The 17243-nt window shown below is 56.8% G+C and overlaps 1 protein-coding gene across 12 annotated transcripts in view; it reads left to right on the top strand.

Annotated features, from left to right (window-relative positions):
* The window catches only part of Camk2b (calcium/calmodulin dependent protein kinase II beta), a 91233-nt gene that overhangs the window by 55329 nt on the left and 18661 nt on the right, over positions 1 to 17243 (top strand). For all 12 annotated transcript variants that reach the window (XM_076545872.1, XM_076545874.1, XM_076545873.1 and 9 more), the window contains exons 4-12: positions 4433 to 4487; positions 7184 to 7249; positions 12331 to 12403; positions 14992 to 15094; positions 15168 to 15251; positions 15745 to 15839; positions 15957 to 16079; positions 16402 to 16485; positions 17173 to 17215. In XM_076545872.1, the coding sequence (XP_076401987.1) occupies positions 4433 to 4487; positions 7184 to 7249; positions 12331 to 12403; positions 14992 to 15094; positions 15168 to 15251; positions 15745 to 15839; positions 15957 to 16079; positions 16402 to 16485; positions 17173 to 17215 (726 nt within the window). The remainder of the gene's footprint in view (positions 1 to 4432; positions 4488 to 7183; positions 7250 to 12330; positions 12404 to 14991; positions 15095 to 15167; positions 15252 to 15744; positions 15840 to 15956; positions 16080 to 16401; positions 16486 to 17172; positions 17216 to 17243) is intronic.

The following is a 17243-nucleotide window of genomic DNA, read 5'->3' as shown; positions in this document are numbered from 1 at the left end:
GTGATCTGCTTTACATGGCGTCACTCCTGCATACTCTATTTGAAGCCCACGGGCGGGGCAAGCAGAGGGAATGCACCATGGGGCTTGGGATGTATTTTTGCAGCCACCATGGTGAATACCCAAGGTTGTAGGTCCGGTTCCTACCTGCTTAACTGTCTCATTGTAAGTGAGGTTCATGGCCTCACCCCAGTACCAGCCGTAAAGTGAATCCATCGACCCCTAGCTGCCAGCCCCCTGCCACAGGGCTTGGCCAAGTGCTTGCTCTAGAGTGCTCCAGTCTCCTTCAGAGTCAAAGGGAGACCTGGGAAGGTGCAGCAGCCCTGGGTGTGGCCTGACCTTTGCAGTGCTGTGAACAGGGAGACAGGAGGCCTGATTGGGTCGCTTGCAACAGGAAGAAGCTTTGCCTGGATCCCCCTCCTAGGAAGCAGCCCAACTCATTCGGGCTGTCACCCCAGTCTTTGGACTCTAGGTGTGCTGGTGTCAGCAAAGAGGCCCTCAGAAGCTTGGAAGAGAGCCACAAATCAGAGCCAACAGGGATACATCCATAGACCTTCGTAGGGGGGTCCTGGAATGGAGAAGGGGTTCCTCTGGGGTGTCTGGAAGAAGGCGGAATGAACAGAGGAACCCATGTGGTCTTGGACCCTAGCCATCCAAGACAGGGTCCCCAGGCGAAGGGGCTTGTGACAGGGAAGTTGGCATCTGTGTGGCACTTATCCTTGAGCGCAGATGGTCAGGCCTCACCTGGATCTGTCCCTGAGCTCAGCGCCATCCCCAGGGAGGCCCCGGAGTTCATTATTCAGCACATGTTTATAAATGCCTGCCTTGTGCCAGGAGAGGCAGTCCTAGGTTACCTCGGGTCACTTGGAAGAGCTGCAGCCAGGGCTTCTGACAGCTATGGCCACTGTTGACATCACGTGCTGGACCTGCAGGTGGGAGCCAGTGCCGCTGAGGGTGTTGTCCTTAGTTCTCGGGGGTGGAAGATGGTTCTGCCTGGGAAGGAGCAGGTCCTAAAGACACCCCCCCCCCCCCGCCGCACAGTGACAGAGACCAGGGGGAGCCTCGGCAGCACCTATGACTGGGCGCAGCTCCTGTCCGGAGTCCGGAGCCCCCTTTCCTGGATGAGGGCTTGCCCTCTGCATACCAGCTCACTCTCTTCTGAGCCCGCCTTAGAGTCAGAAAGGTCTTTCTATCGATTTTCTCGACTGAGGAGCTAGGCAAAGGGGCACCCAAAGGATGGAGCCCACTGAGGATGAGGAGCCCAGGGAGAAGCCACACAGGTTACAGGAGCTGCGGCCAGGACTTCGGATAGCTAGCCCGATACAGACATCACATGCTTGACGGGCAGGTGGAAGCCAGTGCCGCTGTGGGTCAGGGGATCATGAGCAGAAGGGCCCCCAAGTCCTCCAATGTTTGGGTGCCTGGAGCTGCTTTGCCCTCAGAAGCCACAACTCCAGCTGGACTGGGGTGTCTGGGTCCTTGAGCTCTCTCTACTCAGCAGAAGGGAGGGGAGTCCCCAGCAGCAGGAAGGCCACAGCAGACCAGGCAAGGGGACATGCCCTGGGAGACTGAGGTGGGTGTGTTAGCTCTGGGTGAGATCTGCCACTGGCCACCTGACCCAGACCCTCATGCCTGGCCTGGCAAGAGGCTGCGGTGGACTTACCTGTCACCACCTCTGTTTACCAGCCAGCGGAGTGGGTTTACTTTCTGTTCTTACATAGGTTTTGCCACAGTTCTCTTCTTCCTTAGCCTTTTCTGTGAATTTTCACAGATCTGATGTGCTGGTTAGGGTTTCTTCAAAACCATTAAAGTAAACACCATTCTTAAAAATGGGGTCCACGTACCTTCTCCCTTAATTCCACATACACAGAGCCCTGTGGTTCCTTCTGCAGGAGGAATCCGTGTCCTAGAAAGGAGATGGGATCTGCCTGGCCAAGGCTCTTCAGTCTCTAAGCAGGTGACTGAGGACAGGCAGACCCCACCAACAGGCCTTTCCTGGGGAGCCTGGGGGCAATGAAGCAACTAACTATCTGAGTTAGGGTCTCTATTGCTGTGAAGAGACACCATGACCACGGCAACTCTTACAAAGGCACACATTTAACTGGGGCTGGCTTACAGTTCATTATCATCAAGGCAGGAAGCATGGCAGCATGTAGGCAGACATGGTGCTGGAGCGAGAGTGCTGTATCTGAATCCACAGGCAGCAGGCAGAGAGCTGGATTGAGTTTCTGAGACCTCAAAGCCCTAGGGACACACTTCCTCCAACAAAGCCACGCCTACTCCAATGAGACCACACCTCCTAATAGTGCCTCTCCCTATGGACCTATGGGGGCCCTTCCTATTCAAACCTCCACACCCGGAGGGACCCAGCTGGGCCTTCTCTAGAACAGCGTCCTCAGGGACAGATGGAAGAAAGCTCTCCTGTAGCCTTCTCTGCTCAGAGTGGTGCACCCCCGAGTGGAGGCAGCTGGGGCATCTCAGACCGGCCACCTGATGGCCCCCACTAGGAAGGAGACAGACAACTGTGCTTTGCCTCAGCCTCAGAGCTTTTGTTGGCAGGTCCCGGAAGCAGGCTCTCAGCAGGCACCAGGGACTGGTCTTGACTGAGGGAGACGTAGGTCAGCCTGGACAGAGTGGGGGTCCAGTTAGAAATAGAGGGCCTAGGGGACCAAGGAGAACATAGCCATCCTCGGTGAGGGGCTGACAAGGATGTGGGTCCCAGAGGATGGTTTGGGTAGGGCTGGGGGAGAAGCCATGCTGCTGAGCTTAGGTCCAGGAGGTGGAGGAAGAAATGGAAGGGCCCATGTCTATTGTAGCTGCTGCCAGGCCACTGCCATGGGCGTCAGAAAGCAGCCCAGGTCCCTAAGTGGCCGCCCACTCAGACTCAGTCATCTGGTGTTTCTCATACCCGTAGGACAGTGATGATAATGACATACAGGAGCACTCGCTGCTTCGTGTGAGCACTCACTGCTTCGTGTGAGCACAGGACAGTGGTGATAACAGATACAGGGAACACTCACTGCTTCATGTGATTACATAATTCACAGCAACCTACAAGCAGGTGTTGCTTCCTCCCACTTGACAGAGCTGCAGACTGAGGTTGAGGTGACGGGGGGGGGGGGGTCCCCTCCCAATTTAGAGTTAGTTTGTTGGTCACAGAGAATGTCCCTGTTTCCTGGCTCTGTGGAGGGCCTGGGGCCTGGTGTGCTCTCAAAGGTAGACATGAGGTGAAGCGCCCCATGGGGCTAAGGTGCTGGAACTGAACTGGGGAGAAGGGCACTATCAGAGCTCCTAGGCATAAGGATACTATCAGGATGGTGCCTGTGAGACCCGGTGCCAAGAAGGAAGGTGCTGGCAGCCAGCTAGAAACTAGGACAGTGGGGGAGGGTGCCAGGAGCAGGAATTGTGTGGGCCGTTTTTGCCTGAGGTCCTGGAGCCCTGTGGGACCAGGGAGAAGGTGGCTGCTCTTCACCCTCCAGCCTCGTGGCCCAGTCTTGGGTGGGAGAAGACGGCAAGAACTTAGAGATCCCAAGAGCCCGGGGACCGAGGCTGGCGCTGTGCGCTCCCTGGAACCAGACCCTTGATCCCACAGCCCCGCTTCACCTTTCGTGGGTTGTGTACCTTCAGCTGATTAGTCAGCCTCCGCCCCAGCTCCCTTTCCTGCAGCCTGGAGGGGTGGTGGGTAAGCTCACTGAGCCGACACATGCAAGGTGCTCAGAGCATCCCTGGCACAGAGCGCTGTTCTAGCAAAGGGCAGAACCCGCACGTGGGAGAGCAGGGCCCAGAGTGACTCAGTCCTAGAAAATCCTTCCTGCGGGGTGCAGGGTGCAGCTGCAAGCCCGAGGCCTCACCACAGCTCCCTCGCTCCTTCCTCACAGCCCATCAACCCCTGCCAGCCCAGGCAGGGACTGGGAGAGAACCCGAATATAAGTTCACAAGTGGTGTGGAAATGAGGCCAGAGGGAGGGAGACTGTGAGACCCTACTGGCCAAAAGAAATCCGAAGTCAAGGTCTGAAGCCTTCTTCCGAGCCTAGTCCCTGCCCTGCTGAGGGCAGTCTTGGGGTCCGGAATGAATAATGGGTTTGTTTCCTGCAGAATTCCCTCCTAAGATGGCGGGGCTCCTGTCAGGGGCTCAGCAGCGAGCCTTTCTTGTGTTTCCATCTGGTTGGGTTGGAAATAGAAGAGCAGAGAGGGGCCAGGGGAAGGGCAAGGTGCTGCCTAGAGCTCTGTGGTGCTCCCTCAGGCTCAGCCTGCAGCCCCCGAAGCCAGCTCGTAGCTCCCCAAGTCCCAACCAGCCTCCTTGTCTTGGGGGAGACCCCGTGGGTCACAGGGCTTTACACCACTGCTGCCGGCGTGGGTCCAGACAGGGTGGGGGTGGGCACTAGGGACTATCCTGGGCTACGTCCAGCTCCTCATGACTTCTCTGTTCCTGCAGTACGTCTCCATGACAGCATCTCTGAAGAAGGCTTCCACTACCTGGTCTTCGATCTGTAAGTGCCAGAGCTGAGGACCCGCACCCTCCTTCACTCCCAGTCTGGGGCCCTCGGCCTCCTCGGCCTCAGGAACAGTTCTGTCCCCACACCAGGACACCCCTCGAGTGCACCTTGGCAGGGGCTTTCCTCGTTCCCAGACATACCCCGCCTACCCCCCTCTGACTTGGCTATGCACAGGTTTTTTACCCACAAGTCTGAGTGTGACGTGCTGTTGTGGTCCTCCATGCAGAAAGTTGGTAGGTGTGGGCAGTGGAGGGGGGACCATAGGGGGCAGTCAGTACCCATTCTCCTTCCTCCCTTCTGAGGCCTGGAGGCTCCAAGCCCTGTCACGCCAGGCTGGGGTACAGCTGGCTGGCGTGAGCACATGTTTCATAATTATGAGTGACAGGATGTACGTACACACACGTGTGTGATGGTACCTGAGCTTGTGAGAGAGACAGTAGGTACAGAGGTGGTTTGTCTAAGGTCCATGCATGATGTCTGTTTTCTGAGTGTGAACCTGGATGTGGTTTGGGGATGCAAGCGTGTGTGTGTGTGTGTGTGTGTGTGTGTTTGTGTGTGTGTGCGCGCGCACACGCGTGCATGTGTGCATGCGAGTGTGTTTGCATGAGAGTGTGTGCAGTAGCTGAGTGAGAAGGCGTTCGGGGCCAACTCCGCCTCTCACTTCCTGCCGGATTTAGAAGCGATGATCTCATCTCCCTTACTCCTGTCAGCTCCTGTGAAGTGGCACTATATTTAGCTGTCCGTGAATCAGGGCTGCTTCGGGACCCTGGGCTGGGTGGGGGCCCAGGGGCTTTGGCTTGCCCTGGTGGCCTCCAGACTGCGCAGCCAGGGGAGCCTGGATCTGGTGCTGTTACCATGGTTACCACATGCCCTCTGGCTGCCCTTGAGCAACAGGCTGAATGGGAACAGGAGGTGCCTTCCTAGGCCCATCTTCCTCCTCAGACAACAGATGTCCAGGCTGTTGGACATGCAGGCCTTAGTGTCTGCTCCCTCTAGGGTCTTCTGGGGAGGAAGCTAGGCCTTCATGGAGTTTGGATATTTCTCAGATACCTCTATGTGTCCCACAAGACCCTGCCTAGAATTATCAGCTAGATAACGCTACAGTCTGACGGAATCTGTGTCATGACATGTCAGTCTCATGGCCTGAGGGTGGTCCTGTCCAGGGCCCCTGATGGCCAACAGATGGTTGTAACTGTTGCAGGAGCCGAGAAGGAAAGAGAATGGGGGAGGGGCTGTACATGTGTGCCTATGACACATTTATCCCTCAGACCTCCCAAGGCATGCCAGGCAGGCAGCTGCAGGGAGAGACTGAGGTGGGTCTGGACAGAAGGCCTAAGCATCCTTCTCCCGTACCTCCCGAGCCTTCAGGGTTGCGGGTTCTGAGGTGGTCTGGTAGCGCCCCAGCAGGCCCTGAGGCCTTGTCAACCTGGAGCCCTGTGGGTTCCGGGAGATGACTGGTACACACCAGGCCAGGGCATGGAAGCTACAGGGCAGGGATCCCAGCCGTGGTCGCAAATTTCCCACAGCAGCCAACTCAGTGGAGGCCCAGTTCCCTGCCCTGAGACTCCGGACCAGGAGATGGCCTGGTGCCCACACACCAAAATGCAACTTCCCGAACACTTGAGGTACCGCAGGAGGCCTAGTCCTGGCACAGATCTGGACCCTCCAAGGGTATCCTTTGAGCTACAGCTCTGCACCAAGACCCACTGGCCTTATGCCATTTCCTCCGCCCAGACTTGAATTTGCAAAGCCTGGTTCAAGACTATTTTGTCCTGAGACTCAAACGATTGACCACCTAGCATGGAGACAGCAGCCCCTTCCCTGGGTTGCTCCTGAATCTGACTTTCCTGTTGCTCATGCGGGCAAACGACATGCTCACAATGCTGCCTTTTCTCCTTTGGGGTGGGCATTTGCTGGCTGGAGACAGAGACAAAGGACAGGAGGGTGTGTGGGCAGAGTAAACCACCTCTGTCATCCGTGGTCTCGTGGGGACAGGAGTCTAGGTATCTCAAGACTTCAGCCCACCATGGAAGCCATATCCCGGCCCCATATCCTCTGGACACTCACCACTGTGTGAGGCCTCAGATCTGGCCTGGGACAGGGGAGCACTGAAGTGGGGGAGCCAGATCTCCTCGGCTCTAGAATTAGAGTCACCGCTCCGGGTCTGACACGAGAAAGCCCTGGCTCAAAGCCCCATGCTACCTACTCTGGGGAGACCACTTAGATCTGAGAAACTCCGTTTTCTCAGGGGATGGCTGTGAGGATGGAAGTATTACATGAAATCAGGGGTGGGCAAGTGTGCCCTTGATAAGTTGTCGATGGAGGATGGAGGTGGTGGTGATCGGGCGTGATGGCGATAAGGTATGGTGATGATGATGGTAGTGATCGTGGTGAGATGGTAGAAGGGATGATGGTGATGGTGGTATTGGTAGTGGTGATGGTGAGGTGGTGGTGGTGATGGAGATGATGATGGTGGTCATGGTAGCGGTGATGGTGATGTAATGAGAGATGATATGAGAACAGCGCTGTCGATGATGATGATGATGGTGAGGTGGTAGTGATGATGATGATGATGATGGTGGTCCTGATGGCAGTGACGACCATGGGCATCATGGCGGTGGTGACAGTGATGGAGGTATCGGGATGATGATGAGGAGCTCCAGGATCCACAACCCTGTGCTTTTTCGTAGGGTCACTGGTGGGGAGCTCTTCGAAGACATCGTGGCCAGAGAGTACTACAGTGAGGCTGATGCCAGGTGGGTTCAGAGCTCCACTCTGTGCTCCCCTTTCTGTGGCCCCCATTTGTCCCGTGAGTCGCTGTCATTTCTGTGGCCCCTCAGAGGCCACCTGAGGAGGGGTGTCAGTCAGCAGGCCTATGGGAACTCTCTGAGCCGGAGGCAGGAGCAAGGGCCGCTGCGTGCCTTTAGCACAGAGGTGTGGCCAGAGTGGGGAGCAGCTGGGCATGCGCAATAAGGAGGTGCTCTTGGGGCGGCTTCCAGGGGAGGAGCCCTGGACATCCTGCTGCTTTGCTCTTGGACATCCCATCCACGGCCCACTGGTCCCCCACAGATAAGCATGTCCACATGATTTCCTAAGACAGACAGACAGACCGACCAGGAGTCAATCCCCAGCCATGGTGTCCTCTCAGAGCCACCCTGGGCTCCACCCAGCATGGTCATAGGAGGTCATAGTGGTGCCGCTGGAAAGGTACCACTGCTTCCCCTCCCAGAGCTCCTGGACTCCTGCTCCAGGGTGATGAAAAGAGGTCAGGAGAGACCTGAAGCCTTAGTCTCAGTACAGGGCCAAGGGCCCCGTGCCCTCCCATCCAGGATGCCAGGCAGAGGCTTGAGCCCTGGGTCTATGGGCCTCTGGCGTGCAGGTGAGTGGAGGTACGTGGATTCCGTCAAGGCCTGGACTCCTCATGGGTATTTGAGGAAACAGCCTTTCTCTCCAGGCCAGTCTTTGCCAGGGCGATGGAGAAGAATGGTGCCCCAGAGATGGCTGTTTATGGCATGGCTGCTGAGGACCAGAATGGAGGCTGTCAGCTGTGGCTTCTGGGGCCCACATCAGATGCCACCCAGACTGTGGCTTGTCTCAGGGATATCTGCAGATGGTCACCCCTGCCTGTGGGCCCTGTCCACCTCTGCCTGGCCGCAGAGATCGATGTGCCTTTAAAAAAGGGGCCACAGTGGTCCTTTCCAAGCAGTCGAGTTATGGGTAGTTTTAAATTTTTTTATCTTGTCTATCTTAAAGCTCGTCTTTAAGGAACATGTATTATATCTCTAATGGGGAAAAATGAGTATTATTTTTGCAGGAGCTTTATGTGACTCGGTTCTGCACTGACAGGTACCCTTGCCTTTCACCACAGGCCCTGAGACCCTGTGGGAAGCCATGAGCATCCTGGCTCATCATGGCCTCTTAGGTCTCCCCCATGGAGCCAGGCAGCAGAGGCCAAGCCACAGAGAAGGACAGGGTGGGACAGGTCTGTGGCCCCAATTCTCAGTCTCGGGAAACAAAGAGTGCTGGGTTCTTCTGAAGGCTCACTCGGGAAAAACTCTGTTTTGAAAAACATCCTAGAAGAGGCCTGTTCCGGGGACTGGAGGAAAAGGAAATTTTCCTTTATATTCTACGTATGAGAGAAGCACGAGGTAGCAGGAGCTCCTTTCCCAGACCTGAAATGCTGGGTGAGAAATATCAGTAAGCTGGACTGTCACGGCCCTTCCCAGTACCTGCTGGGGTGTCTAATAGTCCTTCTCTCCTGATCTATGTCTTCCAACCCTTGCCCCCACCTCCATCCCTATGACCCCATGTGGTGGGGGGTCCCTGTAAGCCTTGTCCTCTAACCTGGGGACTGCTTCTACCATTGAGGTCAAAGCTCACCTCCAGCGTACAGGCCTGCTAGCCTTCCAGGGCCTCACCAGGGTTCCAACCTCAGTCTATCTCTGACAAGTCCACAGCGCCCTCTGGTGGCTCTAAGGAGCCTGCCTGTGCAGAACCCCAGTCCCCTTAACCCCCATTTCTGGACCCCTAGCCTTCTTGCTACAGGGGATGGAGGAATAAGGCAGACAGTCCTATCCAAGATCTGTTGAGTCCAGGAGGGCTCAAGACTGGTTGTGGCTGAGAGTCCCCAAGTTCTCAGGCTGTTCAGGTCTGGAACCTGGAGGCTGGGAGAGGGAAGTGTTCTGAGTCCTTGCCAGGAGCCTTCATGCCTCTTCAGAGGACAGGACTCCCTGCTCTTCCTAGGGAAACCCTACGTGGAGAGTATTTAAGGTTTCCTGGACCTAGCCCTGGCTCAGAAGACATGGGACTCTGTCTCCCCACACAGCTCTTCACAGAGCTCTGTCTCTCGGGGATTTGGGAATGCAAGGGAAGGGGCATGCTCAGTAGGCAGGCTGTGAGGAGGGGGTGGACAGCCTGAGTCCTGAGAAGAGGGGAGAGCACACGAGGAATCCCCATGAAGAGGCTACACCCCACTTGTATGACAGCCCCGTCTACAAGGCTGTTCCTCTGCAACCTTGGCTTTTCTTTCTCACAGTTCTCTGCACTGAGGGAGAACACACAGCCGGGACTCAGATCTCTGGTGGTCTGCTGGCTGGATCTTTACGCTTCTGCCTCAGGCTTTGGTGCCTAGTTGGGGAGTCTGTTTAGGTCAGCTCTGTGGTTGCTACCCCTCGGCCATTGACTTGCCCCAGGATGCATCCCACCACTGACTGGGGTTGAGAGGACACCGCCTGGCCAGATGCAGTGGAGGCAGATTCCTACTGTCCAGAGCAGGAAAACAGACCAGAGTGGCTTTTCTGAAACCATTTCTATCTAAGGAAGCTGGAGGTTCCTTTCAGAGTGCCGCAGGGCTTTTATTCTGGAGCTTGTAGGGGAAATTCAGAGGTGACCAAGTCTTTTTGGAAAACAAAGTTCCAAATACCGACACTAATTCTTGTAAGTCTTAGAAGCCAGACACAGTGACAGTTACTGTAGTGCTGACGAGGTCCCAGACCGAGAACCATGCCCAGAACCTGGCCAGTGTCCAGAATGCTGCTTGAGGATGATTCCGCCCACAGAGTGACTTATAAATTGACCAAAACTTTGACGCCGGGTGGTGGTGGCACACCTTTAATCCCAGCACTTGGGAGACAGAGACAGGTGGATCTCTGTGAGTTCAAGGCCAGCCTGGTCTACAAAGTTCTAGGACAGCGAGGACTGTTACAGAGAGAAACCCTGTCTCAAAAAATAAAAAGAAAGAAAGAAAAGTATTGACTTTGCCTGGCGATGGAGGTAGCAGTTGGGCCAAGGCAGCTGAAGAACGGTCCCTAAAGAGAGTTCCCTGTGTGGCCATTCAGGGGTAGCCTGCCTTCAGGCCAGTGTTAACACTGTCCCTCAAGCAGCCTGGTACCACGTTCTCCTGGAGAGCCTTGGCTTGCTGACCAGCTTGTTCCTGGGCACTAGAGATCCTCTCAGGGTGGCTGTGAAGTCTGGGAGGAACCTTCACCTGGGTGAGAACTAGACTGTGCCAGAAAGGGAAGATCATGAGCCCAGCAGCATGGGCTAGTGCCTCTGGGCACCTAAAGAGGTCTCTAGTGGTTTTCTGGGAACCCAGAACCAGCAGGAAGGGCACCTCAGAGGACAGGAGCGTAGAAGAGTGTACACTGCTATGCGCATCCTGGTCATGCCATCATGGAGGGTAGGACCACAGGGCCGGGTCTAGAGCCTTGCCTGGACTTCAGTGGTCTCTCAAGAGACCGAGCTAGAGGAAGCTCATGGAGGAAGGTGCCAGCTCTGGCCCCCAGTATTCTCTGCAGTGTGGAGCAGACTGGTGGTCTTTGCTGGTGGTGTCTAGGGAGATGACATTTCCTAGTGAATATGACTGCACATCAATCGATCCATTGGAAGAACATCCCAGGCAGAGGAGAGGTCAGCAAAGCAGGCCTGCAAACCACAGACATGACCTAAAGTCTGTTCCCATTCTCTCTAAATAGGGCCACAGGGCCTGGCTATCCATTGTGTAGTCTGATAGGCCCATCGGCCATTGGGAGAGTCAAGAGGAGCCCTCTGCACTTGGCGGGGCTGGGGGAAGTATTTTGAATTCATAGCTGTGCCCCCGTTGGTTCTGGTATATGCCGTGTTTGGCCTGTGGGAAGACTGAACTCTGCCCACTTGAGTGAGGCATGCTGTGCCCAGTCCTGCAGGCCCTGCCCTGAACACAACTGACCCCTAACCTGCGTGGGACTGAGAGCCACCCTGAGTGACAAGTGCTTGGCTCTCTTGGGGACCAGAAAGAGGGCAAGGATAAGTGATGATACCAGGCACAGTAGGATGTCATGAGAAATGGCGGTTCCTTACTGTGACATGGGCCCTTCAAAAACAGCAGGGATAGGAGGTGGGCCAAGGTGGACCCTGGGAGGAGGCTGGGAAGGAGGTCTCAAGAGCCCAGAACAGGTGAGAGAGAGGTGGTCACTTATGGAGGGCTGCCTCCCACATATTGGACATGGTTCTTTCTGAACTCACAAACCTCAGGTGCACACCCATTAGGGTGTCAAGAGGGAGCTTCATGGGGAGAACACGTAAATGTAATTTTCATGGAACTTATGCTTGGCTCCAGGGGCTACTGGGATGGGGAGGGAGTTGAGCGCTGGCCGCAGGGCTTCTGTGTACGTGGGGCTGGTGGCCCTGAGTCTGATGTGTGGACGGCCAGGAAGGGTTCGAGGCTGACACTGATAGATGTCACAACGAGGAAAGAGCTGGGACAGAGGGCACTCCTGTGCTCAAGCTGCCCCCTGGCTAGAGAGGCACCCTGCACAGTGGCTCCTGGAAGCTGAGCTAGATGCCCTCACGTGGAGAGAGTCGGGCTGTCTGATGGACGTCCAGGGGCCATTATCAGATGAAGAGGCACACAGTAATGCATAGTCCGCTCTGAAGCAGACAGGCTCGCCTACCTGCCGTGGCACCGTGCTCCTACCTGCTCCACCCCTCACGGCGCTCACAGTGCCCGATTACTGCTGCCCACAGCTTGGGGTCAGTTTAGCCCAGCTCGGCCTTAAAGGGCCAAGCTGGAAATCAGCGTCTTTTCCCTTCCGAGTTACTTCTGTGGCTCTGGTTCAGACTTCCAAGCAGACCTGGGCCCAGGAGAGGCAGCGTACGGACTAGAACAGCTGCCCTTGGGGCTGAGGAAGGACTCCCTTGTGGCCAGCATCTCCTTCCCTGATTCCCCACATCCTCCTTGCTCCCCCGGGCTGGGGATTGAACCCCAGTGTTCCACAGTACTTTCCCCACGCCTCCTGTTGCTGATCCCCTCCTGGCCACCCCAGGACCCCACAACTAACCTGCCTGCTGTTTGCCATAGTCACTGCATCCAGCAGATCCTGGAGGCTGTTCTCCATTGTCACCAAATGGGGGTCGTCCACAGAGACCTCAAGGTGAGTTCTACCCCGCCCTGTGAGAGGTGCTGTTACCCACACCTCCAAACTGTGTAAAAGGAGGTGTGGAGGAAGAGGGAGGTGGGGTGTGGAAGATGTGTGTGCATACTGCATGCCTGCATGAAGGAGTGTGAGTGTGTGTGTGCCTGTCGCCGTACGGGGCCACGTGCCTATGTGTGTCCAGAGAGGCATGGGTGCATGTGTGGATAAGTCACTGGGTGTGTGCATGCATGTGTGTGCGTGTGCATATATGTGAGATGTAGCTGCACACTTACAACCCAGTGCCTCTGTCTCTGGAGGAGCCAGCCTTCTAGAGTCATCCTGTTAACAGATGTGTACTCAGACTCTTCACTTTCTGGTCTTCTACCAAGATGCAGCTCGGGGGGGGGGGGGCGACACAGGTGACTGGGGGGGGGGACACAGGTGACTGGGGACAGGTGCTGAGAGTAGGGTTGGTCTGGCTTGGCCAACTCCTCTCAGATCTTTCTTTCCAGTTCTCTGCTGTCCACAGCTAGACTACGGGCTCCAGACTCTGTTCAAAATACAATTTGCAGCTGGGCGTGGGGGCTCGTCCCTTTAATTCCAGTACCCGGAAGATTGAGGCGAGAGGCTCGGGGGTTCAAGGCTAGCCTAGGCTACATAGCAAGTTTGAGGCCAGCCCAGTCTACACGAGACCCTGCCTTATGAAGGGAAAATAACTGACTACAAACTCTCAGATGCTTCCCTTTTCCCGTCCCCCTTCTTCCCTGTAAGCTCCCCTTTCCCACGGCCTGCTTCAGCCTGTTGCCGAGTCCGCCTGTTCGGGGACAGTGTAGATGCCAGTCCTGGCCTGAATGTCTGTGAGGCCGACCTTCCCCTGAGCATTAGTGCTGACTGGAGTAGTCTCTCCTTTCTTAGGCCATAGCTGTCTGGGGAGGGTGTCACACAGAGGCCCCAGATGTTCCCTGCATCTCTTCATGTGTCCTTGCTTCCTTGAGGGCCCTGTCCTGCCTTATCTGGCAGAAGACCCCTGAGACGGGGTGGGGTGGGGCATTGTCCCCCATTTTATGAGGTACAGGTACTCCGTTCCCAGAGAGTTGATGTTGAGGTTGACGCATAGAAGAGGGCGTGTTCCTGGACAACCAAGATCTCCCCATGGAGAGGATAGAATGTCCCTCCTTTCCCAGAGAGAGATCCCACCATCTTGGTGAGGCAGACCCACAGATGGCACAATAGGTTGATGCCACACAGTCACTCGAGGCAGGAGAGAGCATGGTTAGCTGGTGCATCTCCAGTGGCGGCTGTGAAGGAGCCAGAGTGCCGCCCAGCCTCTATGGCCCAACTGCTGCCTCCCTCCAAGGTCCCAGACTTCCTTGCCTTGTCTAGGGCCCCCATTTGCCGAGCACATCTCCATCGTCCTTTCCTGTAGGAAGGGGTGGCGGTCCCAGGGTGACGCTTGGGGCCCCTGCCACGCTTACAATGGCAAAATCAAAATGGGCAAGGCTGAGCGTGACCCCTGCCTAGCCCCAGGGGAGAGGGAGTTGTAGGGGACTGTAGCTTTGGGCTTGCCTACCTTGCACCCACAGCCAAGCTCCGGTCTGCCTGTAGACCCAGAGCACCGGACTCAGGAAGCCCACATCTTTCTGTGTAGGGTGGGCACACTTTGATTCCAGGAGCCACCATTAGGCTGTGTAAGGTCTCTGAGTCAGATAACAAAAGAGACCGTGTGGCGGGGTGTGTGGTCTGGCTGCAGTATGACCCCAGGAGTGAAGTGCCGCTGTGGAATGGTGAGGGTGCCTGTGAGCTCGCCAAGGGGATCTGAGGGCTGAGGAGCCCCCTGGTGGTCAGGAGCCAAACGTCCCGCTGAGCTCTGAGTGCTGCCCAGAAACCGGCTCCTTGGGAGCTAAGGCAGCTACAGGCTCAGGCCAGAACTCTACTGTGATTGGAGGTTGGACAGAAAGGCCAGGAAGGCAGTAGCAGAGGAGTCTCTCAGGCCCTCACAACCCAGGAACAACAGCCTCTCTGGTCGCATCTGTAGATGAACCAAATGACCCTCCACCCATGGGCGCAGACAGCCAAGCGGCCCATGCCTCCTTTCTGTCCATGTGGGAGTGGAGCTGGGTGGGACTTGGTGAGCGGGCTGTGCCTGGCAGGTAGATGCCCTGGGCTGACCATTGTAGCCCCTGGGTGTTCCTCCATGTCCTGTGAAGGCAACTGCCCACATCCCTGAACTCTCCACCGTGTGTGAAACAAGAGGGGCAGGACTGGCCCTCTACCAGTGGGGTGGCCCTGTAGCCTACTGGTGGGAACAGTTGTGGGCGTTTGTGAGGGTGAGCCGCAGGTTTGGTTCCCATTTTAGGAGGCGGGATACCCAAGTTCAAGCTGAGAGCCAGCTTCCCTTTGAATGACTAGGATGGCTGTCCTTACCCCCAGAGAGGAACCGGGCTGTAGTGTGTAGTTCTAGGACTCAGTCGTGCCCAAGGACACCCATGTTGGGAGGCAGGCTGTGCCTGTGTGTCCAGCAAACCGCTGCCACTCCTGTCTTGTCCCCTGCCCCCCACAACTGTCCGAGGTGTGAACCCTGTGCCCTGATGGCTGTCTCCCTGCAGCCTGAGAACCTGCTCCTGGCCAGCAAATGCAAAGGGGCCGCAGTGAAGCTGGCGGACTTCGGCCTGGCCATCGAGGTGCAGGGGGACCAGCAGGCGTGGTTTGGTGAGTGTCAGGGGGTGGGCAGGGGGTACTGGCCGCTCCTCATGGCCCTTCACGGTCCCTTCCCCTCTGATAGGATTTGCGGGAACGCCGGGCTACCTGTCCCCTGAGGTCCTTCGGAAGGAGGCGTATGGCAAACCCGTGGACATCTGGGCATGTGGTAAGACCTGGGTGTGAGAGGTGGTTGGGTTGCGTGACGGATGTGTGGTCGTGTATTTCAGGGCTCACCCCCCTCTCTCCCAGAGCGTGCAGGTGGCTCGCTTCCCCTGCTCTGAGCCAAGTGTGTGTGTTAGACCTGCGTTTGGGCTGGCTGCCTTGGCAGGGATCTCACACCCTGACTAGAATTACCAATGTGCCCCAGGCCATTATGTTTGTCTGCCTGTGCTCATTATAGGTCTGTGTCCAGAGCAAGTGGACACCAGGATACAGGGACCAGGGGCTGTCAGACCACAGGCTCCTTAGGTGGGATCTTCTCTTTCTGGTGGGCATACAGCAGAGGAGGCTGGCCAGGCTCCCTAGTGAAGTAGGGTGGAGATGGAGCAGGGATTACAGGCTGTTTGTGCCATGCTCCCCATGGCATGGGGGGGCAAAGGGACACTGAGGACTGACCCTGGTGCCCTCCAGGGCTATGCTGCTCACCTCCCCATCCACAGGGGTGATCCTGTACATCCTGCTGGTGGGCTACCCACCTTTCTGGGATGAGGACCAGCACAAGCTATACCAGCAGATCAAGGCTGGGGCCTATGATGTGAGTGCGCGCCGGTGTGGAGGGTGGGACTGCCACGCCCCGGGTCTACCTTCCTCGTCATGGCCTCTGCCCGGGGAGGGACTTCATCCCTGCCCTGTGCACCACTTCCTCCTGTAGTTCCCATCCCCTGAGTGGGACACCGTTACTCCGGAAGCCAAAAACCTCATCAACCAGATGTTGACCATCAACCCTGCCAAGCGCATCACGGCCCATGAGGCCCTGAAGCATCCATGGGTCTGCGTAAGTCATCCTTGGCAGCCTCTAGGGGCCAGTTCCTGGTGGGCATATCCAGGGCCCCCAAGATGGCCCTGCGGTTCTGTTTCTCATGTCTGACCACTCCCCTGGTCTGTGAAGGGCAAGACTTGAACTTGGAAATAAGCTGGGGACAGCAGGGGGAGCAAGTGATCTCATTGTCATGGCGGCTGGTAGCACTCAGAATGCGGGGCCCTAGAGTGCCGCTCCCCTGGCCCTGTCTCCTCAGCCTCCTCTCTTTCCCACTTGGGGGACAAGGCTGATACTTCTAAAGGCCCTCACTGCCCGGTGACTTTCCTTCTCCCGACAGCAACGCTCCACGGTGGCCTCTATGATGCACAGACAGGAGACTGTGGAATGCCTGAAGAAGTTCAATGCCAGGAGGAAGCTCAAGGTGGGCACGGGCCAGCCCCCGTCCTCCCGTCCTCATGTCCCGGCGGGCCGCAGGCTGGAAGTGGGAGTGTCAGTGGGACCTGGAGAAGAGGAGGAGGAAGGAGAAGCCCCCCAAGTCTGTGCCCGTTCGCATGTCCAGATCAGAGGGTTCCAGATGCCGTGACCGCTCAGAGGGTCAGCACTCTGCCCTGGGTGCAGAGCTGGCCACTTCGGCATCCTGAGGACGGGAGTACTGGCCCAGAGCAGGTTTTGTAAAAGGCAGAGCTGAAGGAATGTTCTGGTGGGCCCAGCAGGTTGGGGCGGCAGGTAGGCGGGGCTGAGCCTGGTGGTTGCTGTCCAGGCAAGGCCAGGGCTAGGCCTAGGAACCATTCTTGATTGATTTTTCCCAAAGCCCCGAGGAGAGCCCTGACTGCCCTGGGCCGCAGAAGGGGTCACGGTACCAAGCCTTCCTGGCCACGTCCACTTCTCAGGAGTCTTGGCACTGTGGTTTGTGGGTAGCGTGAGCTTTAACTGTGGACATAGTGACTAACCTTTGGTGCAGAGGCTAGGTCCTGGAACTCTTACTTCTCCAGAAGGCTGGGCTGGTGTGTGCGTGTGTGCGTGCATGCGTGAGTGCGCAAGGTCTCCTGGCTCGAAGCCGGCAGGACACGGACACTAACAGGGTGACCCTGGCTCTGTTTCCCCTTAGGGCGCCATCCTCACCACTATGTTGGCCACACGGAATTTCTCAGGTGAGACGTTCTTCTCCAGGGAGGACCA

This window comes from Peromyscus maniculatus, chromosome 10 (genome assembly GCF_049852395.1).
Source record: "Peromyscus maniculatus bairdii isolate BWxNUB_F1_BW_parent chromosome 10, HU_Pman_BW_mat_3.1, whole genome shotgun sequence".
Classification (NCBI taxonomy): domain Eukaryota; kingdom Metazoa; phylum Chordata; class Mammalia; order Rodentia; family Cricetidae; genus Peromyscus; species Peromyscus maniculatus.
Note: the sequence above shows the minus strand (reverse complement) of the source record. Positions and strands in the feature narration are given on the sequence as shown.